This window comes from Bubalus kerabau, chromosome 2 (genome assembly GCF_029407905.1).
Source record: "Bubalus kerabau isolate K-KA32 ecotype Philippines breed swamp buffalo chromosome 2, PCC_UOA_SB_1v2, whole genome shotgun sequence".
NCBI lineage: Eukaryota > Metazoa > Chordata > Mammalia > Artiodactyla > Bovidae > Bubalus > Bubalus kerabau.
In genome coordinates, this window is record NC_073625.1 from 143748220 (window position 1) to 143776209 (window position 27990).

Sequence of the window (27990 nt, forward strand, 5' to 3'; positions counted from 1 at the left end):
GGCTTATTGAGAAAGACGCTATTCAACTTGACCATGAGTCAAACAGGGAAGAAAAGTTCCTCAGATGGAGAAACTACACCCCAGGCTCCACTTGTCAACAAGAGCATCAGGGGGTCAAAATCCAGGTTCCCCAAAGCTGGAAGCAGAAAAGAGAGCATTGACCCTAAAACAACTGATTCCCAACCCCAGGACAAGACACTGAAGACAATCTCCTTAGACGCTGGTAAGCTTCTGCCTGATATTTCTTAATTTTTTAGATCAATTTTCTCCCCAAAGGGCTTCCCCTGTGGCTCAGAGGTAAAGAATCAGTCTGTAATGCAGGAGTTGCAAGAGAAGTAGTTTCGATCCCTGGGTTGGAAAGATCCCTGGAGGAGGGCATGGAAACCCACTCAAGTATTCTTTCCTGGAGAATCCCACGGACAGAGGAGCCTGGTGGGCTACAGTCCATAGGGTCACAAAGATTTGGGCATGACTGAAGTGACTTAGCATTCTCCCCTAAAGAGATGACATGAGTTAAATGACACCTAATATAATGAAATCTGTTCTAAACATTTATTTTGTTGAATATTTTAAATAATTTGCTCATTTTACTTTTAAATTATCAAAAGTAATTATGTCGCAGAAAGGTTTAGAGAAAAATACCCAGTTTCCTTTCATTTTAACACAAAGTGCTATCTCTTCAAGATTCTTTTCATACACATATATTTATGGTCAACCAACCAGCCAACAAATATTGAGTATCTCCTACATGCCAGTCACTTATTAGAAATATAGCCATGAAAAAGAGAACCTTATGTACACAAAGGACTAAAGCAGGCATACTTTTTGTGTGATAAGTCATATGAAGACCAATAAGCAATCTAAGGAGATAGTGAATGATGGGCTGGGGTAATTTTAGATGCAGTTGGCAGGAAGGAGTTTCTGATTTAGTAATAGAAACTCTGAGCGGAGATCTGAAAGGCAGCCACGTAGAATGAATGAAGCCAGCCATATAGATATTTTAGGGAGCAGCTTTCCAGGCAAAGGGATCTGCAAATGCAAAGGCCCAATATGGGAGTGAGCCTGGAGTGCTTGGAGCTGGCCAGGAGGTTAGAGATGCTGAAGCAGGATGAGAGATGGATAGAGGATGAGAGTACTAGGAGACTAGTCAGAGAGCTGCTGCTGCTGCTGCTGCTGCTAAGTCACTTCAGTCATGTCCGACTCTGTGAGACCCCATGGATGGCAGCCCACCAGGCTCCTCCATCCATGGGATTTTCCAGGCAAGAGTACTGGAGTGGGTTGCCATTGCCTTCTCCGAGTCAGAGAGCTAGCAGAGGCCAAACAGACATACTTTGTACAATTAGAAGAGCTTATAAAACCCTCCTGAGCTTACATGGAGCTGTGATCCTACCTCTGGGATTTATTATACTGTTCAGTTCTCACATGGTTACATGACGTTCATGTGCCTACTTTTGACAGTGGCATAATATTCCATTCCATGCCTATGGCATAATTACTTAAGTTCCCTTTTTTGCCCTTTGGGGAATATCTGGCTTTCCCTCTCCCTTGTTTTCTGCTTCACTGTGTTACACTAAATAGCTGAAAGTTCCCAGCACAGAGATTACAAATTCAAGGGTTATGAAAATATTGCCACTCTCTCTCTAAACTCATGACATATACAGTGTCATCGGTATATTATTCGAGTAAACGTATTTTTAAAACATTTATGCTTTTCATGCAAACACATATAAAAGAGAGAACAGTATGAGTCCCCATGATTACCTCCCTCTAAGAATTATCAACCCACGGCCAGTCTTATTTCATTTATACCTACCCCCATGTCTGTCAGATTATTTGCACCAAATACCAGAAATATCACTTTACCTGTGAGCAGTTTGAACACATTTTTGAAAGTAGAAAATTAAGAAGTCTATCTTTAAAAGAAGGTAATCAGAAGGTTGTTGCTATGTTCTAAAGTATGATTTGGAGCTTTAGGAACATGGTTAATGGATACCCATGTAGTAGCACTCAGTCATGTCTGATTTTTGCAACCCCATGGACTGTAGCCTGCCAGGCTCCTCTGTCCATGGGATTCCACAGGCAAGAACATGGGATTGGGTTGCCATTTCCTCCTCCAGGGGATCTTCCCAACCCAGGGATCAAACCTGCATCTCCTCTATCAGCAAGCGGATTCTTCACCACTGAGCCACTTGGGAAGCCCCAGTGGATACCTATTATCATGATTAAATTAACACTGTGGTCAGCTGGTTATCTCAGCTGGCCAATACCAGCCCCTCAAGATGTGCATGGCATCTCCATTTTCATTTCTCCCCAAACTCAGTGGCCCCTGGAGTTACATGAATTGTCCCCCAAATGGCTCTGGGGCCTAGCTGGTCCTCTCTGTTGCTGTCCTGGCTTTCTTGTCTATTGCATGGACCGCTGCCGCTGATTCCTACCTGGTTTCTCTCCTCCTGGTCTTGCTCTCTTGCCAGCCTGTCCCCCACACTTCCGCAGGGTGCTCTTTCTAAACCACAGATGTCTTCCACCAGTTTGAAATTCTTCACTGAGTCTTTCTTGCCTTGAAGAGAATGTCTATATTCTCAAGCACGATCTTCATGGTGTTTGTGGCAAGCTGAATATGTCTTCAAGGCCTCTGCCTTCCCCCAACCTCACATTCATCCTCTACTGCTGATATTGTGATTTACCTGCAGTTTCCTGATCTGGCCACCTTCCCCCGGAGTGGTTCCCTGTGCCGAAAAAGACCTTCCCTGTGTCTCTACCCTCCCTCTGCACCCCTCCCTCACTTATCTCTCCCTCCTGACCACCCACCTGGCTGACTCCAACTCATCTTTAAGGTGCAATTTATCTACCACTTTCACTTAGGCTTCCCTGGTGGCTCAGACAGTGGAGAACTTGCCCGCAATGCGGGAGACCTGGGTTTGATCCCTGGCTTGGAAAGATCCCCTGGAGAAGGAAATGGCAACCCGCTTCAGTACTCTTGCCTGGAGAATCCCATGGACAGAGAAGCCTGGTGGGCTACAGTCCATGGGGTGCAGAGAGTTGGACATGACTGAGCGACTCATACTTTCACTTGGAAGCTTGCCAAGACCCATCCCAAGAACTGAAGCACTTACCGTCTCTGCCCTGGGCCGCCTGGCACCCCTGCTGGCCTCCACCCTTGTACGTCTCCGCTGCACTGTGGCTGCGGCTCTTCTGTCTCCTGCATCAGACAGGTAGCTTCTTGATAGCAGGAACTTGTTATCTTCATTCCCTGTACCACACCACCCATGTTACAAACAGATAATCATGTTTTATGAGACCATTAGGGTTCTTGGTTGTAAACAACAGAAGCCAACCTCTCCAGGTTTAGCTTGGAAAAGAACCTAATGAGAAGATCCTGCTTGGCTCGCAGAATCTCCCCAGAAGCAAGAATTTGGTTCAGCAGAACAGCAGCTAGAAAAGGCCCCGAATCGCTCCACGGAGCTGCTCACATGTGGTCACTTCGCCCCCTCCACGGAGCGCCAGCCCTCCATTAGCAACAGCCAACCTGTAGCAGATCTGATTCATCTGTTATGTATATATTGAGCTGTGACATAAGATATTTTTTGAAGGAAAAGTTTCATAGATTTAAAAAAACATACATACGGTATGTAAGGCAATATGTGGGGGCCTCAAAAATGGGTACTCATATTTGTACTTAGGTGTTATAAAGATTTATCATTTCGATTTTGGTAATTGAGGAACTATAAAGCTAACATTCATTCATTCACTCATTTAGCTATTTGTTCATTCAACAGTGTTTACAAAGTATGTATCATGTCAAAGGTATTGTAGAGTCCCATCTTCCTGGGAAGGTTCAGCAACTTCAAGTCACTACACTCCTGATAAATGAACCAGGTGGGAATTATAATTTCCATTTTATAGATGAGTAAACCAAGGCTCAGAGAAGTTAAATGACTTGCTTACCTGATAGACCCATGAGTTGATCTAGGTTTTCCAGTTGTGCTGCCTTGGACTTGCCAGTCATATAAAATATATATTACAGAGCACCCAAGTAGGATGTGGTCTGCAAAGGGATTTCAGAATCTGTCAGTTGGTTGGTTGTTGGGCTGCACCCCACTGGCCTGCAAATCTTGTAGTTGCCCAGACTTAAGACCAAAGAAAAAGCCTGGTGACAGCAATAGAGACATCAGTGTTCATTGGTTAGGGGCATCTTACACAAAGGTCCTGGAGTCACACCCCACCACGTGTGACAGACAACGGGCAGAACATGGCAGCAGTCTTTGATATTCACCAGGAGAAGGAGGCTACCATCTATAGGGGAGGTGGGCTCATCAATAACCAGGGAAACCAGCAGCTGGGGCAGGGGGCAAGCAGGCAGGCAGTTACTGATTAAGCCCTGTAATTAAGAGGATTGGATAGTCATGTGAGGGAAGCAGGGCCTGGTCAAGTAGGGGATGGATAGAGATCAAGAGAACAACCATCCTTAATGGCCTGACCATACATACATCATTGGTGGTGGTGACCTTGGAGAAACAATTTATTTGGTCAGGTGAGCGTGGCAACTAGAATGTAGAGGACTAATTGGTAGCTGTGTTGAAGAAGTGGGGCCAGCAAGCACACTCCACTCTTTTCAAACATTTGACAGTAAAGGAAATGATTGACAGAACAGTGGCTTGAGGAGAAAACAAAGAAAAAGAAGGCTTGGTGAAGCTGGAACTTGAGCATGGTTGTAGGCTGAACCTACAGAGATAAAAAAGCTAAAAGACAAAAAGGAGTGCAATAAGACACAATGCAGAGAAAAAACTTTTAAGCACAAAAATTTAAAAAGCACACACATATAATGGGCTTTGGAGCAGATTGTTCTGGGTTCAAATTCTGACTCTGCTGCTGACCAATTAACAGTCTGAGTCTCGGCTTCCAAATCTATGAGACAGTGTGCTGACGACTCCTTGCATCAAGTGTACACAAAATGTTCTGTCCTCACTGGCATGTAAGAGGCAGTCCTTCCTCGTCCCCCTCATCCATAATCTCCTCTGATCCACCCCAAATTAGGGTTGTCAGAAAAAGAAAAATACCTGCATTATTTGGGATGTACTTTTACTAAACAATGATTCTTTGTTTACCAGAAGTTTAAGGTTAATTGGACATGGTATTTTTGTTTTTCTTAAATCTGCAACCCTACCCAAAATAAAATACCTTGTATACAACTTACTATAATAAAAATTGGAGGCCAGAGTGAAGAGGTAAATGGTGGATGGATGATGCTGCCTCTTACTGGTAGAATGTGGCAACACCAACCATCCTATCAAAGACGTACAGCCTGTAGGCGGTTTTCTTAAGAATGGCAAGCCACTAGACCCGCTGCAGAAGAGAGATGGAGTCTATTCTCCTGCTAATATTTTAGTCTAAATTTACTACTATGGTAATGCTGCTATCTTTTCATTTTCACTGGTGCCAATATATTTCATTTTTCTCTATATGATTTGTATACTTTTTTCTCAGGGTTAGTAGAGTATTACTGTACATTTGGAACTTATGCTTTCCTATTGGATTCCAGTATGCATACTGTTTGTATATATTTTATTTATTTATTTGGCCTCACCACACAGCATGCAGGATTTAAGTTCCCCGACAAGGGATTGAACCCATGCCCCCTGTGGTGGGAGCGTGGACTATTAACTATTGCACCAACAGGGAAGTCCTTATATGTATTATCACTACAGGACCTCATTAAAGTCACTGTCTGTACATGCTTATTCATTTTGTCTTACAAAAGTAAAGTATGTTTCACATGTGGCTTACATGTTGACACATGCAGTAGTAGACAATAAAATTATTAATAAAATTAATATAGTCCATGGGGTCGCAAAGAGTCAGACACGACTGAGAGACTAACACACACACACACAAAATTATAGCTTTTTATTTTTATTTAATCTTTTTAAATGTTAGTGACATAGTGCAGCATTATTACAGAGGAACTTGGCAAGGGTGTCACATATGTCCCTAAAAAAAAAAAGTACCTAATAACAAAGACAAATGAGGTTTTCTGAATATATTCTCTGGCAGGAGTTGAGAAAATACAAAAGCTCTTGTAGGTACTACCGTCTCTGGATTTGTTAGTTGAAGGGTCTAGGAAATGAGCAGCAAGTGCTTCACTTGCTCCCTTTGGCCATCTGAGGCTCATCGGGGGGTCTGCGATGTTCCCCCTTCCCCGTCTGTCCTGTTAGGAGGCCAGCATGTGGGCACGTCCCCCAGCAGTGCGTTCACCAAAGATGTCTGTGCATCCTTCCACCACAGCAGTCTTAAACGCGGTGCTAACAAGTTTACCGCTTCGTCTAGGAACATGATTCAGTCTCCATGCAAGAAGCCCAGGTCAGGCCATGAAAGAGAAGCCCCTGAGCTCCTCAGGCTCCATTGTAGGAAATGGGTCCTTAGAGCAGCCAGTGTTGAGCACCAGCCACAGGGACAGAGGTCAGGTTTTGTCCCCTTCTGAGTTGAAGTTTCACAAAGAACTAGTTCACAGTTGTCTGTCTTCTCACGTGTCTCATCTTCATACTGTCATGCACAGCAAATTCTTCTTTATTCTTATCATACAGCCAAGACTCTCACTTCAGAAACAGAACTGGGATCCAGGATGGAGGAAAATGAGCGGTTTCTGCAGAAGCTGGGCAGAAAAGCCGTCAGCAAGTGCCTAGACCTGAACAACTGCAGACAGACAACAGCGGATGTGAGGGAGACGGGTCTGTATGGAGTTGACCTTATCCAGAGGCACAAGGGCACAGAGGGCTGAGATGAGCAGGCAAAGCGCTCCATCCTCACTTGGTAAGCCGAGGTCTGCAGGGTGGCCTAGAGAATTCAGGAAGAGCAGCTACATCACTATTAAAAAAAAAAAAGTCAATTGATTCTTCCTCAAGTTTCAAAGATTTGAGCCCAAATTTAGGAGGGAGCTTTGTTTTTTCCTAAGCACTTTTACCTCTCCACTAATTACCTCTCTCTGAAACTCATCTCCTGTATATGATATAAACTCATCCATAAAACCAAGCCCTGCTGGGAGTTTAAAGGGGCATCAGGTTGTTATCTGTGGAATGAAAAGTATCATTCCTAGTGATTATTGCTCACACCTTTTTTTATACAAAAGAACAATTACTGTTTGTGACACTCCAGCAGGAGTTTGATTGCAAAGAACCCTCTCCCCAACACCACCATCATCACCTTCTTAAAGATTCTCTTTTTTCGGAAATCTTAAGTCAAGTATTTAATCACATTAAATGTGTCTACCAACAGAGGAATCAAAAGAACTGTGTTTTGAGTGAGGGGGCGCTGTCCTTGACTATTTTAATTAAAATCCATGCCATTACATTTGAGACAGATCTCTTAACAGGAAACTGTAACCGTGCCCGTGGTTCTCAAATGCCTGTGTACGTGTCAGAATCTTGCAGAACCTGTGGAAATGCATAAACTTGAGTCCAATCCAAACCCACTGAACTGAAATCTTCCAGAGCGGGTCCCAGGAATCCTAGTTTTTTGCCTTCTAATGTGTTCAATAGACGTTCATACTTTGTAAAGTTAAGATCATGGTAAACAAAAGTAAATTGCTGAAGTGCTTTGGGCTTCCCTGATGACTCAGACAGTAAAGAATCTGCCTGTAATGTGGGAGACCTGGGTTTGATCCCTGGGCTGGGAAGATTCCCTGGAGAAGGAAATGGCAACCCACTCCAGTATTCTTGCCTGGAGAATCCCAAGGACAGAGGAGCCTGGTGGGCTATAGTACATGTAGTTGCAAAGAGGAGGACATGACTGAGGGACTAACACTTTGAATGCTGGCAAAAAGAAAACATAAACATATTTTTTTGCCCCTAAGTGTGTCTTCAGAATTTCTTCAGAATGGTGGAAGGTCAGGAATTGCTGGGCCTGTAACTCTAGAAGCTCACCATGTGAGGTCTAACTGCGGCCACTATTTTTACATCCAAGACGGATTTAAAAGCAAGCAAGCAAAGACACCTTCCAGCCTTGACTTTGGCATTTCCACTCAAGTCTTGTTGCCGCAGGAGATAAAGATAACCTTGGAGGATTTTATTCACAGAGAGTAACTTCATTTTTTGTGAGCAATGGAGGAGACTCAGAGAAGGTTCTGGTCAGGCTTTGTGCCTGTCTAAACCTCCACATGTTGGCCCATGTAGGTATAAAAGGAGGTTTGTAAGATGGTGATATCCAGGTGATCTAGATAAGAATAAATAGTTAACGGGCACTGTCTGAGCAGTCCTGGCCAACGGAGTGTTCCCCGGGCCTTCGGCCCGAGGATCCAATAGAATGACAGAGTGATGGTTGTTAGAGGGTTTGCAAAATAAAGGGACCAGGATACACACTGACGGCGGTAGTAGCAGCTGTAGCTGAACTGCCATTCCCATACAGTAAAGGAATTCTTATGAAATCTCACAGAAACACCACTGCCTTTTCAGAATGCAGTTATTTGGCAGAAATAAAAAAGGTCCCAAGAAATAGGATATGTAATATCACAACGTCCCCAGTTGCACACCTGAGGGAGCCCTGCTGTGCGGAAAGTCAGCCCGTCCATCCTCCTTCTATCCTGTTACAGAGCAACAGGCAGTAGATGAATCCTGTTTACTACAAATCACAAATTTCACATGTAAATCTGTCTTTTCTTGTGTTCACTTCTACTTGCTTTGCTGCCTTCTCTCCCAGACTTGGAAAAATTGGATATTTCCTGGAATGATGTCACACGTGGAAACCTCCATGTACTCACCCAGCAAATGCATCTTGTCAGCAAGTTAAAAATCCTGAGGCTGAGTAGTTGCAGACTTACCGCTGATGATGTTTGGGCACTGGGTATGATGAATGCTTCCCTTGAGAGAGTGCTTGAGAGAGAGAGTGCTCTCTGCAATCCAAACCCTCAAGGGCAAATTACCTGGGTGACCACTCCCCTTGGATTCCCATGGATGAGGATGAGAGCGCTGTCCGTACATGATCAAATGCTGTGTTGAGCGTTTGCACTTTCTAGAGAACTGTGTAACCTGCACCCATAATTGCGCTAAGCCCTGGGATAAAGAGGGGAACAGGCTGACCAAGCCTCTGGTCTCAGGGAGTTTAAATGGTAATAATAATTGCAAAATTTGCTCTCTCTGGATCTGTTACCTCATCTGTAACACAGAGAAGTTGGGATAGATAAATTAAGATCCTTTCCAATCTCAACATGCTTTTCTCTTTTCCCATTCCTATTTTTAAAAAATTGATCAAAACAAGATTTTTCAAATAAAAGCAATGGTTTAAGTAGAACCAGAACCTCAGTTAAGTTAGTTTTGTATGTTGAACACCGAATAACCTAAAATGTAGGCTAAAATTTGTCATGCTGTTAACCCAGCTGCTTTACTGGAATGCTTGCTGATTTTAGATGCCAGACATACTTTTTTAGTCTTCTTTTCATCTCGTCTTTATTTCAATTATGTATTTTGATCATTTACATCTCGGCAAAGATTTCTGTAAAAGCAACAAAATTTATGCCAATGTCTTTTCTCTAAACTGGAGGAGGAAATGGCAATCCACCCCAGTATTGTCAGAAATATCCCATGGACAGAGGAGCTTGGTGGGCTACAATCCATGGGGGTCACAGAGTCAGACATGACTGAGCATGCACAGATACACTTCTCTCTAATAATTCCCTAGAAAATGGCCAGATCCTAGTTCAAATCCTGGTCCCACTTCTAACTATTTTTTGTGACCATGGACAAAACAACCTTTTTGAGCCTTGGTTTTATTATCTCTGAAATGAGGATGATATCCACCTCAAAAAATTGTGAGGATTAAATAATTTTATAAAGTACCTACTATATGCTTGACACATAGTAGGCACTCAATAATCGATAATTCCTTCTTTCCCTACTTCCCCATCCAAAATTACCTTTCTGTGGTTTTCTATGATCAATTTAGCCTCACAGGTTCAGCTCAGTTCAGTCGCTCAGTCGTGTCCGACTCTTTGCGACCCCATGAATCACAACACGCCAGGCCTCCCTGTCCATCACCAACTCCCGGAGTTCACCCAGACTCATGTCCATCGAGTCAGTGATGCCATCCAGCCATCTCATCCTCTGTCATCCCCTTCTTCTCCTGCCCCCAATCCCTCCCAGCATCAGAGCCTTTTCCAATGAGTCAACTCTTCGCATGAGGTGGCCAAAGTACTGGAGTTTCAGCTTTAGCATCATTCCTTCCAAAGAAATCCCAGGGCTGATCTCCTTCAGAATGGACTGGTTGGATCTCCTTGCAGTCCATGGGACTCTCAAGAGTCTTCCCCAACACCACAATTCAAAAGCATCAATTCTTTGGCGCTCAGCTTTCTTCACAGTCCAACTCTCACATCCATACATGACCATAGGAAAAACCATAGCCTTGACTAGACAGACCTTTGTTGGCAAAGTAATGTCTCTGCTTTTGAATATGCTATCTAGGTGGGTCATAACTTTCCTTCCAAGGAGTAAGCATCTTTTAATTTCATGGCTGCAGTCACCATCTGCAGTGATTTGGGAGCCCAAAAAAATAAAGTCTGACACTCTTTCCACTGTTTCCCCATCTATTTCCCATGAAGTGATGGGACCAGGTGCCATGATCTTTGTTTTCTGAATGTTGAGCTTTAAGCCAACTTTTTCACTCTCCACTTTCACTTTCATCAAGAGGCTTTTGAGTTCCTCTTCACTTTCTGCCATAAGGGTGGTCTCATCTGCACATCTGAGGTTATTGATATTTCTCCCGGCAATCTTGATTCCAGCTTGTGCTTCTTCCAGTCCAGCGTTTCTCATGATGTACTCTGCATATAAGTGAAATAAGCAGGGTGACAATATACAGCCTTGACGTACTCCTTTTCCTATTTGGAACCAGTCTGTTGTTCCATGTCCAGTTCTAACTGTTGCTTCCTGACCTGCATACAGGTTTCTCAAGAGGCAGGTCAGATGGTCTGGTATTCCCATCTTTTTCAGAATTTTCCACAGTTTATTGTGATCCACACAGTCAAAGGCTTTGGCATAGTCAATAAAGCAGAAATAGATGTTTTTCTGGAACTCTCTTGCTTTTTCGACGATCCAGCGGATGTTGGCAATTTGATCTCTGGTTCCTCTGCCTTTTCTAAAACCAGCTTGAACAGCTGGAAGTTCATGGTTCACATATTGCTGAAGCCTGGCTTGGAGAATTTTGAGCATTACTTTACTAGCGTGTAAGATGAGTGCAATTGTGCGGTAGTTTGAGCATTCTTTGGCATTGCCTTTCTAGCCTCACAGGTTAGCATCTGGTTATCATGTAGCAGAGTCTCAAATTTAACATACTGTTACTCAGTCATGAAAAGAAGTATAGTTTCTTTATTTTGGACTAATCTAATCTTTTTCATGATCCTCCAACCTAAGGGAACCAGAGATTAAATTTTCTTTTTGTTAATGTTTAAATTTAATTAATCAATTTTAATTTTATTTTTGCAGGCACTGGGTCTTCGTTGCACAGACTTTTCTCTAGTTGTGGCAAGCAGGGTCTACTCTGTAGTTGCAGTGCATGAGTTTCTCACTGTGGTGGCTTCTCTTGTTGAGGAGCACAGGCTTTAGGGTGCTCAGGCTTCAGTAGTTGTGGCACAGGAGCTTAGTTGCCCCGAGGCATGTGGAATCTTCCCTGACTAGGAATCGAACCAGTGTCCCCTGCATTTCAAGGAAGATTCTTTACCACAGACCACAAGGGAAACCCAGCAAGTGGAATTTCTACCCTGGGACTCACTCCAAACTCATCTCGTCCAGGAGAGTCTGCAACCTTGTCACTGATGTTTTGTGTCCTCTTCCCTCTCCTCAAGAATTTATCCTCTCTGGAAGGACTTCTGTATCCTCTTTACCAGGAGGAGCTTTCTTATCATCCATACTCTACTTAGCCTTAATGGCAGATGGGGCATAAGAAGAGTAGGAGAGTAAATGGTTTATTGTTAAGAAAGCATAAATCTGGAGTCATTGCAACATTATTACACCTGTTACAATTGCTTAGTGTAGGATGGCAAGTGTATAGTGCTCCAATATTAGATGTACTACAGACAATCATGCCCTTTCTCGCTGATCCTGGACATGCCTCAGGGCTATTCAAAGCCACACCCCATTGACTGGCTGCTGCTGCTAAGTCGCTTCAGTCGTGTCCGACTCTGTGTGACCCTACAGATGGAAGCCCACCAGGCTCCCCTGTTCCTGGGATTCTCCAGGCAAGAACACTGGAGTGGGTTGCCATTTCCTTCTCCAATGCATGAAAGTGAAAAGTGAAAGGGAAGCCGCTCAGTTGTGTCCGACTCTCAGCGACCCCATGGACTACAGCCTACCAGGCTCCTCCATCCATGGGATTTTCCAGGCAAGAGTACTGGAGTGGGGTGCCATTGCCTTCTCCACATTGACTGGCAATGGCATACAAAATGATACCTGTTTATCGGCTTATGTTGTTAAACTTCCTGAAGAATTTGCATTTTTAAGTGGGGCTCTCGGACTCCAAAAACCTTAAAGTGAAAGTTGTTTAGTCAAGTCCGACTCTTTGAAACCCCATGGGCTGTATAGTCCATGGAATTCTCCAGGCCAGAATACTAGAGTAGGTAGCCTTTTCCTTCTCCAGGGGATCTTCCCAACCCAGGGATCGAACCCAGGTATCCCCAATTGTAGGTGAATTCTTTACCAGCTGAGCCACAAGGGAAGCCCGAAAAACCTTAAACCATAGAATAAATAATCAGTGGCAGAAGTTCACACCTAGTATCCAGCAGTAGAATAGAGGTTTCTGGACTCAGTGGACCTTCCAACACTCTTAACTGGTGTTCAGATTGACTCCACATGTTGAGAAAGTACATTTTCCGTGTGTGCAGCTCACCATTCTGTTCTGCCCCCAAAGCAATGACAATCATTCCTAAGGGCTGACACCCCATTCTCTCCCGGCTTCCACTCTGTAGCCCTCAAGTGTTTCCTGTGTGAAGTGGTCCCGGAAATGTTAAGTTTCCTCCCTGCTCACCGCATCCTTCTTTACCCCAGGGCTGTCATGAGCTGCTTGCATCCCAAGGCATTATGAGCTGCTAATGCCTATAGTGCTCTCTTACTCATTCCTCCCTGCCGTGGTTGGATCAGTTGTATGTGACATTCTTGATGTCAGAGTGAGCTTTTCCTCTGTGATGGCCAGTGCCCTGCTTTTGCTTCTACCTCTGGCTGAAATATAACAGTGTTTATGTTGGGGAATAAAATTATGGGTGATTTAAATCTTCATGTTTTATTTTCTAAATCTTTTATATGTCTACCTCTGGGCAAGCTTCTCAGCAATAATGATCCCTAAAGAGGGTGGATGAGAGAAAGTAGATGGACTGGTAGAAATATTTACTACCATAAAAACGATTTGGTAAAATCATGGTGGCTCAGGTAAAGAATCTGTCCGCAGTGCAGACCTGGGTTTGATTCCTGGGTCAGGAAGATGTCCTGGAGAAGGGAATGGCAACCTACTACAATATTCTTGTCTGGAGAATGCCACAGACAGAGGAGCCTGGCGGGCTACAGTTCATAGGGTTGCAAAGAGTTGTATACAACTGAGTGACTAAGACACACCCACACACATCTTACCGATAGGTGGATTTTTTTTGTTTTTTTTTTTTTACAAGTTTTGCTTATGAGCGTGGCTTCAGAACTCTGGCTGTGCCTAGAAGCTCATCCTACTGGTCGTGGGTAGGAACTGGGTCCTTTTCTCCCTGTTCCCTGGCATCTAACCAGGACCTGGCCTGGCTTCAATAAATGATGGTTGTATTGACTTTGAAATGAATTCCCTGCTTTGTGAACCTGGCAACCAACCTGATCTTTGGACCATTTTTTTTTTTTTTAAACAGGAGAAGCACTTAAAGTGCTGCCTGAACTTGAAGAGTTGAATTTGTCCTGGAACAGTAAAGTGGGAGGAAACTTGCCTCTGATCCGCCAGACGTTGCAACAAGGGAGCAAGATACAAACACTTGAGCTCGTGGACTGTACCCTCACATCAGAAGATCGGGTGTTTGTAGGTAAGTAGAATTTGGTAGAGTCCTTCCCAGGAAAAATGTGAAGATGCCCATAACTGGAGAGCTTGGGAGCTGATACTGGCCATGTTTCCTCTCACCCTGAATTGAAAAAGTAGTTCACTATATCCCAGGTCACATGAAGATGTAACACTCCCCCCACCCCACCCGCGCCCACCCCAACTTTCATACCCACATCTGTTTTTTTGGCTGTGCTGGGTCTTCATTGCTGCAAGTGAGCTTTCTCTAGTTGCAGTAAGTGGGGCCACTCTTTTTGCAGAGCACTGGCTCTAGGGTGCCTGGGCTCAGTAGTTATAGCTTGTGGGCTCCAGAGTACCGGCTTTAGTATTAATAGTTGCAGCTTGCAAGCTTAGTTGCCCCATGACTTATGAAATCTTCCCAGACCAGGGATGGAACTCGTGTCCCCTGCATTGCTGACAGAGTCTTAACCACTGGACCACCAGTGGTCCCACACCCTGCATCTTTACTGAGTTGTTCTTTGGATTTCTTTCCTTCCAGGTCAGTTGCTACCTAGACTGCAAAACCTTGAAGTACTCGATCTTTCTATTAACAGAAACATTGGTGGCAGTCTCAATAGTATTGCTCATGGACTAAAAAGTACTTCAAACCTGAAAGTCTTGAAGTTACATTCATGTGGATTGTCACAAAAGAGTGTCAAGCTACTAGGTGAGTTAGCAATGACTGAAGCTTCTATATAATTTTATTTTATGTTTAATTTTTTAAGCTGTTAGGAAATATAACAAACTAGAAACAGAGGTTAGGTTGTGGAATGAGATCATGAGTAATTTAAATCTTCAAGTTTTATTGATTTTCCACGTCTTTTACAGTGAGTATGTATTTTTACAATCACAAAACTAAATGGCCAGCTCCGAAAAGGCCAGGGTATTTTAGATTTGAGAGAGACAGTGAGCAAAATAAAAGTGTGCTACTAAAGCTCTCCATTTCTCTCTTACTTTTGAAAGTGCCAGCATTATTTTATGCTTAGTAGTAGGAAGGAATTGGTGCTGATAAAAGCAACTTCAGTGACATCTGTAGTTAAAATTTACTCTGCTATATAGAGTACCCACATTACATGAGAATACGAAGTGAAATGTATTTTTATCCTTGCATCTTCTAGAGCCTGTCCTATCCTTCTCCTTGGCAGTTTAAGTCTAGAATGCTGCTAATGTACCAATGCTCAAGGATAGTAGAGGAAGAACCATTAGTTGCAGAAATCTGAGCAAAAGCACTAGCAATCAATGCAGGTCATGGGGAGAGTGTTCAAAGCCATTGTCAGGTCCAAAGCGGTTAGTGGTGCAAAGCAGACAGTTATCCCTCCATTTGGGCTTCTGTCATCACAGTGTATGTATTTTCTTAGTCTCACTTCTCCATGCCTGCCCCCTCCCCTGCTTGACTCCTGCTGACTGTCCTGTAATATGTCAGAGTGGGATTTTGACCTTTTTTGTAGATGCTGCCTTTAGATACTTGTGTGAGCTGAGGACACTAGACCTTTCCTGCAACAAGGAGCTGGGTGGAGGGTTTGAAGACACCGCAGGGCTGGCCACACTGGAGCACCTGGAGGGGCTGGATCTCCACCACTGCTCGCTGATGGCTGACGACGTGTTGTCCCTGAGCGAGTAGGTGCTGCAGAGCTGAGGGAGGGCTCTCAGAGCCTTGGCATATGTTTGAAGTGAAGTGAAGTCACTCAGTCGTGTCCGACTCTTTGCGACTCCATGGACTGTAGCCTACCAGTCTCCTCCGTCCATGGGATTTTCCAGGCAAGAGTACTGGAGTGGGTTGCCATTTGGGAAACTGGCAAATCTGAGATGTACTGTTTATGAAGTTACTGGGAGGATCACATCATAAAAGTTCTGTGAATGTCCCAATATAGTATTTGGCAAATATTATGTGCCCAATAACTGTTGTTGTTCAGTTGCTAAGTCTTGTCTGACTCTTTGCAACCCCATGGACTGCAGCAGGCCAGGCTTCCCTGTCCTTCACCATCTCCTGGAGGTTGCTCAGACTTATGTGCACTGAGTTGGTGAATGTTAGCGAATCTAAACTCCTATACACATCTGTGAAGGATAGATGTGGCACTCGAGGAAGAAATTCTGAATTCCTGTGGCTGTTTAGAAATGAATCTGTTAATGTCACAGAGCATATTACAAAGAAGGATGTAGAGGGAAAGCCAAAACGAAGGGTGTTGAGGCACTCTCTCTCACAAGTTATGCCAAGGCACTTAGATAAGGTGAAGTTACAGAAAGTCTGTGGAGAGTGCATAATTACAATTTTAGGTCACTACCTTTACTTTCCTACCACAGATATAGTCCTGTAACAGGCAACGTATATGCAGTTTCCCCTAACAAACAGCAAGCATAGCCGTAGAAATGAAGGGTTTTATTCCATCTGCAGCCACAATAAATCTTCAGAATATACCCTGAATCTGACCATGGCTCACTGTTTAGACCTCTACTGTCCTGCTCCAGCCCACTGTCAGTTCATGCCTAGATTACTGCAAGAGTCTAGATGGCTCTCCTGCTCCTCTGTCACTCTGACTGCATTCTCTATTTCTTTCCCCCGTCAACTTCTCCAACTACACTGTGCTGACTCCCACGCACACCAGCCATGCTCTGCTTTCTCTCCGAACTATGGGCTCCTCCTAGGTAGGGATGGCTTTCTTCAGTATCTCTCTATTGCTTGTGCACAAGGCCTGGCACATAGCTGGCACCCAGCAAATGCTTGTTGAATGTGTGATTGAATGAATCAATCAATAAAGAACGAGAAAAAGAAATTTTTGTCATTTTTCGTACAATTGGGGGAAGAAAACAGCAAAATAGGTCTTTGGGTCTAATATCGATTTTTTTTAGCCCTGATAATTTGTTTCTTAGACTCTTATCCTTCAATTTGGGAAAATGAGATGAGTTTGAGTCTTGCATGATTTAAAAATAGTAAACAATACCTTTTTGAGCTTCAAATGGAGAGTGTGATGGGATCAGCATCTCTTTTACTTATGAGTGTCATACCTGTGGAGACACCCCTGAATTATCAGTCCATCGGATTCCAAATAATGAATTTCCCCTGCTACAACTGAATAACACAAACCTCACATCTCATCTTGCTGCTCAGATGAAGATTAAAGTGCTAGAGGACTTGAATTGTCACCGCTAGGGCAACCGAGAGATCAGCCTCTATTATCTGGATTCACAGCCACCAACAGGAGTAAATGGCCCCAGAAAGGTAATGGTTATTTAGTAAGAATTGCATGGTCCTCCTGCTTAATTTTAAAAAGGCAGAATTGAAAATACATCCTGTTTTCTACCTTGTGATGTTAAAGAATTGAACGGTTCTTTTATCTGACCATTCTCAATGGCTTCAAAGAAAGGGAATTATGGATCACTTAGCCAATGACATCTGATTAATCATCTAATTGTTCGAGGCCCTGTGCTGCAGGCTAAGGGAAATTCAGAGTCAGGAGCTTCAGTTTGGTGGGGGCAGAAATAAACCAAATACATGGTGGAGATCCCCTGGAGAAGGAAATGGCAACCCACTTCAGTTTTCTTGCCTGGGAATCTCAGGGACAGAGGAGCCTGGCGGGCTACAGTTCATGGAGTCACAAAGAGTCGGATGCGACTGAAGTGACTTGGTATACACGGTGAATACAACGTGCTGTGGGCATCAGACGAGGGAGAAATGGTTGCATCTGTGGGGATCACAAGTACCTGCCCTCTTTTTTCCTTTCCTTCCCCTTCCTTTCTCCTGTCCTCTCCTTCCACTAACGTTTGTGCCTCAGATTTCCAGACTCTGATGCACATTCTGGGCAGGAAGCAGCCGCTGCACACAGAGCTCACCTTCAGTGAGGGAGGGTGGAAGATTTGCATATGAACAAAAGATACACAAACAAGTCACGTAATAGGGGTGCTGGGAGGAAAAGAGAATAGGGCGATGTAATTGTGACCACAGGGTTCCTGTGGCTTTGGTGGCCCTGGAAGGCTCTGAGGAGGTGAGTCAGCCCCACAGGGGTCCCAGGAAACTATGTTTCCCACACTGGGAAGAGCTACAGCAAAGGGCTGAAAGCACAAAAAGCAGCAGAAAGACAGGGAAACGGGGGTCCCTCCTGGCACAACATGGGCCCTCAGGACCCCACTCTGGTGCTGTTACCAACAGACATCTGGTTATTATTATTTTTTTTAACCAATGTACATACCTTAATTAAAAAAAAAAAATGTAGCCGTATGTGGGATCTTAGTTCCCCAACCCAGATTGAACCAGGGCCCCCTGCATTGGAAGCGTGCAGTCCCGACTACTGGGCTGCCAGGGAAGTCCCATCAGACATCTGTTCTGATTGCTTGATTTCATTGCCTTCCTAGTACTTCTGACTTATATTCTGAGGAAAGAATGATCATATCAAACATTAACTGAGCAGTTAATATGTGCCGGGCACTGTACCAGGCACTTTATATATACCAAGTCATTTTATCTTCCCGTTGTCTCTATGGAGTAGTTATTGTTCTTATTATCATCGAGAAAACTGAGGTTCAGAGAAGTTAAGCAATTTACCCAAAGTCACACTGTTCTTTAGGAACAAGCAGGATGAGAACCCAGTTTCCTCTGTCTCCGAAGTCTTTGCTCTTTACTTCCGGCCTGGAGAGAGGCTTAGAGAAAAGCCCAAGCTGCATGCTGGGGAAAGTGGCTGGCGTGTGTGGTGAGGAATGGTGTGTAAGGAAGGGCAGCGGTCACATAGGCAAGAGCCATGCTTGTTGATCAAGAAGACTGTGGCACCTCCCGAGGCCCTTTGTGAGATGCTGCCTAAGCCATGTCACTCTTGATGTTTTAACAGCTCAGCTTATCCCTTTACTCTCGAGTCTTCAGGAATTGGATTTATCTGCCAACAAAGAGATGGGCAGCTATTCTGAAAACCTACTCAGCAGGCTCCGATTTTTACCAGCGTTGAAGTCATTGATCATCAGCAACTGTGCTTTGGAGAGTGAGACTTTTACTGCCCTGGGTAAGCGATTCTCCGGGTCCCTGCAGACACTGGCACAGTAACACCCGAAAGGGAGACCTCTGTTTCCCTCCAAGTGAATTTCATTCCAAGGCTCAGCCATAGGCACATTGAAGTATCAATCTGTCTTCTTTTCAAGAAATATGCTCTTTTAAAAGTGACTTTCAAGGCTATATGGATGATTTCTGGCTTTTGCAAATTTAACCTTAAACATTTAAAGTGTGCAGAGTTGACCCTTTGTATCCAGGGGTTCCAAATCCATGGATTCAACCAACAGCAGGTCAAAAATAATTTGGAAAAAATTTCTGGAAAAAAAATTTTCAGAAAGCTCCAAAAAGCAAAACTTGAATTTGCCTCATTCAGGCAACTGTTTATATAGATAGAATTTATATTGTGTTAGGTATTATATAGGTGGTGCTAGTGGTAAAGAACCCACAGGCCAATGCAGGAGATATAAGAGTTGCGAGTTCAATCCCTGGGTTGGGAAGATACCCTGCAGGAGGTCATGGCAACCCACTCCAGTATTCTTGCCTGGAGAATCCCACGGACAGAGGAGCCTGGTGGGCTACAATCCATAGGGTTGAAAAGAGTTGAACACAACTGAAGTGACTTAGCACAGCACAGAGATGATTTAAAGTATATATATGGGAGGGTGTGCATATATTATGTGCAAATACTATGCCACGTTACATAAGGGACTTCAGTATGGATGGGTTCTGGAAACAATATTCCTGTCTATACGGAGGGATGGCTGTATAACCAACTTTGGAGGTTCACATTTGTAATACCTTGTAATTCCACTGAGGTCAATATAAATTGGGATTGCTGTGAGTCTGATGAGCCATCAGAAGGCATAACTCTTTTCAATTATAGCTACACAATAAAAAAACATAATCAAGTAGATATTACACTAAATTGCATCATGTGACATTAATCTACAGATAGTCCCTGACTTACAACGGTTTAACTTAAGAGTTTTTGACTTTAAGATGATGTAAGGGCTTCTCTTGGAGAAGGCAATGGCACCCCACTCCAGTACTCTTGCCTGGAAAATCCAATGGACAGAGGAGCCTGGTGGGCTGCAGTCCATGGGGTCTCACAGAGTTGGACACGACTGAAGCGACTTAGCAGCAGTGGTAAGGGCTTCTCTGGTAGCTCAGCTGGTAAAAAAATCCGCCTGCAATGCTGGAGACCTGGGTTTGATCTCTGGGTTGGGAAGATCCCCTAGAGAAGGGAACAGTTACCCACTCCAGTATTCTTGCCTGGAGAATTCCATTGACTATATAGTTTATGGGGTTGCAAAGAGTCAGACATGACTGAGTGACTTTTACTTTCTAAAAGCAATATACATTCAGTAGAAATCACACTTATAATTTTGATCTTCCCCTGGGCTGCTGCTGCTGCTGCTAAGTCGCTTCAGTCGTGTCCGACTCTGTGCAACCCCATAGACTGCAGCCCACCAGGCCCCGCCGTCCCTGGGATTCTCCAGGCAAGAACACTGGAGTGGGTTGCCATTTCCTCCTCCAAAGCATGAAAGTGAAAAGTGAAGGTGAAGTCGCTCAGTCGTGTCTGACTCTTAGCGACCCCATGGACTGCAGCCTACCAGGCTCCTCCATCCATGGGATTTTCCAGGCAAGAGTACTGGAGTGGGGTGCCATTGCCTTCTCCGTATCAGGATGCAATCCCACCATTAGTCGAGAAAGATCTGTTTTATTCCATTTGAATTAAGAAGTACACCAACAATAAAAAAGAAGTAAATCAAGTAAATATACACATATTTCTCTATATCATTTTTAGAAAAGTTCAATTTCTTATTGATAGGTCTCTGTATCATATGAGTGGGAGAGGTGTTCTTATTAGATATTATAAAAAGAATATATATCTACCCCTCAAACATTTTTTAGAAAGAAAATATAAAATGTAATTAATGACTATACCTTGTGAATAAGTTGCTCTGGTTAGTTTTAATGTTAGGGGAAACTGTGAAAATCTTTCAATTTCCTTTAAACATCTTTCCAAGATACACTATTTCCCTTCCTTGTTTCTGTAACTGCAGTTAAGTAAACACAATACATTTTGGTGTTTCAGAGTTCTAGGAAGGTTTGGCCTTGTCTCAATTTCAGAAGCCACTGGGATATGTAAAACCAGGACACACTCTGGAAACCTTGACTAGATGAGAAAACTGTCTCTTTCTCCTTCATAAATGTGAGATGAAGGAGAGAAATGCCAGTTGATAGTGAATTAACCATTTAACCAAGTTTTACTTTTCTAAAGTTTCCAAAATTTCTTCCAAATGAAAATAGACAACTTAAATTGAATCCATGGATTTCAGGCAGGAGAAACAAAGAATTGTGGAGGGTACTGCCCACACCCAGAAATGATGTCCCTCTTTCACCCAATTTAATCCAAAGACTGCTGGATCTCAGGACTCCTCTAGTGGTCCCTGGGCTAAAATTCCACACTCCAATGCAGGGGACCCAGGGTCGATCCCTACTCAGGAATTAGATCCCACATGCTGCAACTAAGACGTCTCTGAAAGTGAAAGTGTTAGTTGCTCAGTCATGTCTGACTCTTTGTGACCCCATGGACATAGCTCACTAGGTTCCTCTGTCCATGGGGATTCTCCAGGCAAGAACACTGGAGTGGGTCTTCCAGGGGATCTTCTCAACCCAGGGATAGAACCCAGGTCTCCCGCATTGCAGGCGGTTTCTTTACCATCTGAGCCACCAGGGAAGCCCACAACTGTCTTAACTCAGTGATAATATGTTGCCCTAGCCTAGGTTGCTCAAGTTCAAAGTTTATGACCTCTAAGGAAGTCTAAGTTATTGCTATTCTTATCTCTGTCAATTTCAGCTGAAGCCTCCATTCACCTCCCTGCTCTGAAGATAGTCAACCTTTCTTGGAATAAGTGTATTGGCGGCAACCTGAAGCTGCTCCTGGAAACATTAAAGCTTTCAATGTCTCTTCAAGTGCTGAGGCTGAGCAGCTGTTCCCTGGTGACAGAGGACATGGCTCTCTTGGGTTTGTATCTTCTGGTGCCAAAGCTGTCCTGACACTCAGAGCCCAGTGTGCCTGCCCTGCCAGCCTTGGGGAAGGGAGGCGGAGGAGGCAAGGAGGCCTGGAGTTAAGCCTTCTGTGCACATTCCCTGCTCCCTGACATCTGCTTGGGAGAAAGCTGGTTTGTGCTCAGTCACTTCAGTCATGCCCAACTGTTTGCAACCCCATGGACTGTAGCCCAACAGGCTCCTCTGTCCACGGCATTCTCCAGCAAGAACACTGCAGTGGGTTGCCATGCTCTCCTGCAGGGGATCTTCCCAACCCAGGGATCGAAACTGCATCTCCTGTATCTGCTGCATTGCAGGTAGATTCTTTACCCACTGAGCCACCTGGAAAGCCCTAAAATAGACACTATTGCTGCTAAGTCACTTCAGTCATGTCCGACTCTGTGTGACCCCATAGACGGCAGCCCACCAGGCTCCCCCGTCCCTGGGATTCTCCAGGCAAGAACACTGGAGTGGGTTGCCATTTCCTTCTCCAATGCATGAATGTGAAAAGTGAAAGTGAAGTTGCTCAGTTGTGTTTGACTCTTAGCGACCCCATGGACTTCAGCCTATCAGGCTCCTCCGTCCATGGGATTTTCCAGGCAAGAGTACTGGAGTGGGGTGCCATTGCCTTCTCCGAAAATAGACACAGGCAATTCTAAAACCACATACACAGTAGAGACTGGTTCATAAAATGAGATGGAGGAATTCCTTGTGGTCCAGTGATTAGGACTCCATGCTTTCACCTCTGAGCGTGCAGGTTCTATTCCTAGCTGGGGAACGAAGATCCTGCAAGCCACCAGGTGCAGCCAACCATTAAAAAGTAGAAAAAGGAGATAGATACAGATATGGTGGTGGAAGAAGGAGGATTATCTGACATAGAATAGAAAGTTGGAACCGGATGTGGATGGGCAAGGCTCCTTGTCCTTGGGAGGGCTGTGCATGCATGGATTTTGTTTACGCCTATTCCTGGCTTTGCTCAGCTGGGTGTAGTTTTTTTCTGTTCACCTGGTGTTTCCTGTGAATGAATTATGTGTAAGCAAACAAGAAATTCGTGTTACATTCACACTGTTCTCTGATATTTCAATCTAGTTGGAATAAATACGTGTTTTCAAAACAAGTGTTATGGCCAAACACCGTAATTAGAAGATGGGGACAAATCACTGTGATTTTATTTTGGATTTCCCTAATGACTAATGGGAGAAGGCGATGGCACCCCACCCCAGTACTCTTGCCTGGAAAATCCCATGGACGGAGGAGCCTGCTAGGCTACAGTCCATGGGCCCGCTAAGAGTCGGATACGACTAAGCTACTTCACTTTCACTTTTCACTTTCCTGCATTGGAGAAGGAAATGGCAACCCACTCCAGTGTTCTTGCCTGGAGAATCCCAGGGACAGTGGAGCCTGGTGGGCTTCCATCTATGGGGTCACACAGAGTCGGACACGACTGACGCAACTTAGCAGCAGCGGCAGCAATGACTAATGAGGCCTTCCCAGGTGGTGCTAGTGGTAAAGAATCTGCCTGCCAATGCAGGAGACACAAGAAACGTGTGTTCAATCCCTGGGTCGGGAAGATCCCTTGGAGAAGGAAATGGCAACCTACTCCAGTATTCTTTCCTAGAGAATCCCATGGACAGAAGAATCTGGCAGGCTACAGTCCATGGGGTTGCAAACTGGTCAATTGATTTTTGACAAAAATGCAAAAGCAATTCAGTAAGTCTTTTCAACTAACAATGCTTGATTAACTGAGCTATCATACACAAAAATATTAACTTCAGCCTATATCTCACAACTTGGACAAAAATAACTCAAAATGGATAAGCAAAATGTAACTGTAAAACCTTTAGAATAAAATCTAGGAAAAATACTTGGGAACTTGAATTTTGCAAAAAGTTTTTAAGATTTAACACAGATATGACAAAACCACAGCAAACATTATCCTCAATGGTGAAAAACTGAAAGCATTTCCTCTAAAGTCAGGAACAAGACAAGGGTGCCCACTTTCACCATTACTATTCAACATAGTTTTGGAAGTTTTGGCCACAGCAATCAGAACAGAAAAAGAAATAAAAGGAATCCAAATTGGAAAAGAAGAAGTAAAGCTCTCACTGTTTGCAGATGACATGATCCTCTACATAGAAAACCCTAAAGACTCCACCAGAAAATTACTAGAACTAATCAATGACTATAGTAAAGTTGCAGGATATAAAATCAACACACAGAAATCCCTTGCATTCCTATACACTAATAATGAGAAAACAGAAAGAGAAATTAAGGAAACAATTCCATTCACCATTGCAACGGAAAGAATAAAATACTTAGGAATATATCTACCTAAAGAATCTAAAGACCTATATATAGAAAACTATAAAACACTGGTGAAAGAAATCAAAGAGGACACTAACAGATGGAGAAATATACCATGTTCATGGATTGGAAGAATCAATGTAGTGAAAATGAGTATACTACCCAAAGCAATCTATAGATTCAATGCAATCCCTATCAAGCTACCAACAGCATTCTTCACAGAGCTAGAACAAATAATTTCACAATTTGTATGGAAAAACAAAAAACCTTGAATAGCCAAAGCGATCTTGAGAAAGAAGAATGGAACTGGAGGAATCAACCTACCTGACTTTAGGCTCTACTACAAAGCCACAGTTATCAAGACAGTATGGTACTGGCACAAAGACAGAAATATAGATCAATGGAACAAAATAGAAAGCCCAGAGATAAATCCACGCACATATGGACACCTTATCTTCGACAAAGGAGGCAAGAATATACAATGGATTAAAGACAATCTCTTTAACAAGTGGTGCTGGGAACTCTGGTCAACCACTTGTAAAAGAATGAAACTAGAACACTTTCTAACACCATACACAAAAATAAACTCAAAATGGATTAAAGATCTAAACGCAAGACCAGAAACTATAAAACTCCTAGAGGAGAACATAGGCAAAACACTCTCTGACATACATCACAGCAGGATCCTCTATGACCCACCTCCCAGAATATTGGAAATAAAAGCAAAAATAAACAAATGGGACCTAATTAACCTTAAAAGCTTCTGCACATCAAAGGAAACTATTAGCAAGGTGAAAAGACAGCCTTCAGAATGGGAGAAGATAATAGCAAATGAAGCAACTGACAAACAACTAATCTCGAGAATATACAAGCAACTCCTACAGCTCAACTCCAGAAAAATAAATGACCCAATCAAAAAATGGGCCAAAGAACTAAATAGACATTTCTCCAAAGAAGACACACAGATGGCTAACAAACACATGAAAAGATGCTCAACATCACTCATTATCAGAGAAATGCAAATCAAAACCACTATGAGGTACCATTTCACACCAGTCAGAATGGCTGCGATCCAAAAGTCTACAAGTAATAAATGCTGGAGAGGGTGTGGAGAAAAGGGAACCCTCTTACACTGTTGGTGGGAATGCAAACTAGTACAGCCACTATGGAGAACAGTGTGGAGATTCCTTAAAACCTGGAAATAGACCTGCCTTATGATCCAGCAATCCCACTGCTGGGCATACACACTGAGAAAACCAGAAGGGAAAGAGACACGAGTACCCCAATGTTCATCGCAGCACTGTTTATAATAGCCAGGACATGGAAGCAACCTAGATGTCCATCAGCAGATGAATGGATAAGAAAGCAGTGGTACATATACACAATGGAGTATTATTCAGCCATTAAAAAGAATACATTTGAATCAGTTCTAATGAGGTGGATGAAACTGGAGCCTATTATACAGAGTGAAGTAAGCCAGAAAGAAAAACACCAATACAGTATACTAACGCATATATATGGAATTTAGAAAGATGGTAACAATAACCCTGTGTACGAGACAGCAAAAGAGACACTGATGTATAGAACAGTCTTATGGACTCTGTGGGAGAGGGAGAGGGTGGGAAGATTTGGGAGATTGGCATTGAAACATGTAAAATATCATGTATGAAATGAGTTGCCAGTCCAGGTTCGATGCACAATACTGGATGCTTGGGGCTGGTGCACTGGGACGACCCAGAGGGATGGAATGGGGAGGGAGGAGGGAGGAGGGTTCAGGATGGGGAACACATGTATACCTGTGGCGGATTCATTTTGATATTTGGCAAATCTAATACAGTTATGTAAAGTTTAAAAATAAAATAAAATTAAAAAAAAAAAAACATTTCACATACCATAAAAAAAAAAAAAAAAGATTTAACACAGAAAGCTCTGCCCACCAAATTAGCAAATTGATAAATAGATCTTTATCAAAACTGTGAGTTATGCTGTGCAAAAGATACTGTTAAGGGGGGTGAGAGGAAAATGTAGGTAAGTTCTTTACCACTGAGCTGCCAGGGAAGCCTCCATTGGTCTATGCATCTATTCTTTTACCAATTTCATACTGTCTTGGTTAACTAAAGCTTTAGAGTAAGCCTTGATGGGAATGGAGCATCCTGCTTCGTCTGGAAGCCATGATGTGTGGCAAATGATTGAAGGACCAGGGCATGTTTAGTGCTAACAGGAGGACATTGAGGGGACCTGTTGTCCAACACTGCATGGTTGGCACGTGGCGGGAGCTGAGATTCCCAGTAGATAGGCAGTGGCAAGTTCAGATGGGGCCCAGAGGCATGGCTTCCTCCAGCTGAGAGCTGCTTCCCTCTGCTGGGGCAGCCTGAAAGGGGCTTCAGGAGCAGAATTGGGCTGGTCCCCCTTAGAGAAGCTGTGAGAGGGATTTTTCTCTGATCATCCATCTAGAGGTTGAATGAGGAGCCCTCCAGGGTCCCTTCCAGCTCTGAGATTCTGCCCATCTCATCTCTATAACCCATTCCTGCTTTTGGCTGAAAAGGGAAGCACATGTCTGCTCTGGCTGTCTCTCCTTGCTCCTTTTCTTAGCTTCCTCATTAACTGTTATTTATTAAGAGCCATTTTAGGTAGCACTGTGATACTACCTAATGTGTGCTATTCAAAGGAAAAATTGGCCCATGTGTGAAAGGTTCTAATTGACCCATGAATTAGAAATTATCCAAGTATATTTTGTCCATGGAAAGTACTCAAATAACTGTTGAATAAAAAATGAATAAATAAACAATGAATAATGAAACAGCATTTAACAGCAAGAAGACTATTCACAAATGATCCTGAGTTAAAACCAGTGAGCAGTCCTCACATTAATTAGAGAAAGTCTGCAGCAAGAGCTGGGGCTCCAGGAGAGCGGAGAGCATAAACTCAACCAGAAAAGACATTCTTTGGGTTGGAATTTGGAAAGAGAAAAAAATCCATTTTCAAGCTGTACATGGGATGCAGAGAGGTGTTACCAGAGTAATTTCAAATGCCCTGAAAAAAACTGCTAGCTAATAACATTCTATTACTTAGTGCCACTCTTATTACAAATCCTGGAGCCAGTGTGTTGTGTTATTGGAAGTGGGAAACAGTTGCACTAGAAAGTGTTCTTGGCTTTTAGCAGAGTGATTTTGTTTTTCAGCATCGGTAATCCAGACAGGTCACCTGGCCAGGCTGCAGAAGCTGGACCTGAGTTATAACGACAGCATCTGTGAGGCAGGATGGACCATCTTCTGCCAAAACCTGTGGCTCCTCAAGGAATTAACTGAGCTGGATATCAGCCTTCGGCCATCAACTTTTAGGAAGTGCAGACAATGGTTTAGACGCTTGCTAAGTGCTGTGACCAAACTTCCCAAGATCACTGAGGTAGCAACAAAGAGGTGGCTTCTCCCAGCTTCACAGGAGGAGGAACCTCAAGGCTTTGACCAAGATCACAGAAGCAGCATTCACTTTGACCATGGTGGGTTTCAGGAAGCTGACTTTCCAAGGCTCAACTAAGCTACATGTCACCCAAAGGAAGAAGAAAAGAACATGAGTGAATCCTGGTGAAGTCAAAGGAATACCAGCTTCTGGGCTGTTTAATG

The 27990-nt window shown here is 43.5% G+C and overlaps 1 protein-coding gene across 1 annotated transcript; it reads left to right on the top strand.

Moving 5' to 3' along the window:
- Nucleotides 1-33: 33 nt before the first annotated feature.
- On the top strand, nucleotides 34-27904 carry LRRC31 (leucine rich repeat containing 31). Its single transcript, XM_055569136.1, has 9 exons — nucleotides 34-223; nucleotides 6582-6721; nucleotides 8661-8832; nucleotides 13856-14023; nucleotides 14537-14704; nucleotides 15486-15650; nucleotides 18855-19022; nucleotides 21873-22040; nucleotides 27549-27904. Exons 1-9 carry the CDS (start codon nucleotides 34-36, stop codon nucleotides 27902-27904), a joined length of 1695 nt encoding a protein of 564 aa, XP_055425111.1.
- Nucleotides 27905-27990: the final 86 nt, after the last annotated feature.

Coding starts and splice junctions, on each gene's coding strand:
- LRRC31 (XM_055569136.1), top strand. CDS start 34: ATGAGTCAAACAGGGAAGAAAAGTTCCTCAGATGGAGAAACTACACCC. Junction 224..6,581: donor GACAATCTCCTTAGACGCTG/GTAAGCTTCTGC, acceptor CTTATCATACAG/CCAAGACTCTCACTTCAGAA. Junction 15,651..18,854: donor TGACGACGTGTTGTCCCTGA/GCGAGTAGGTGC, acceptor ATGTTTTAACAG/CTCAGCTTATCCCTTTACTC.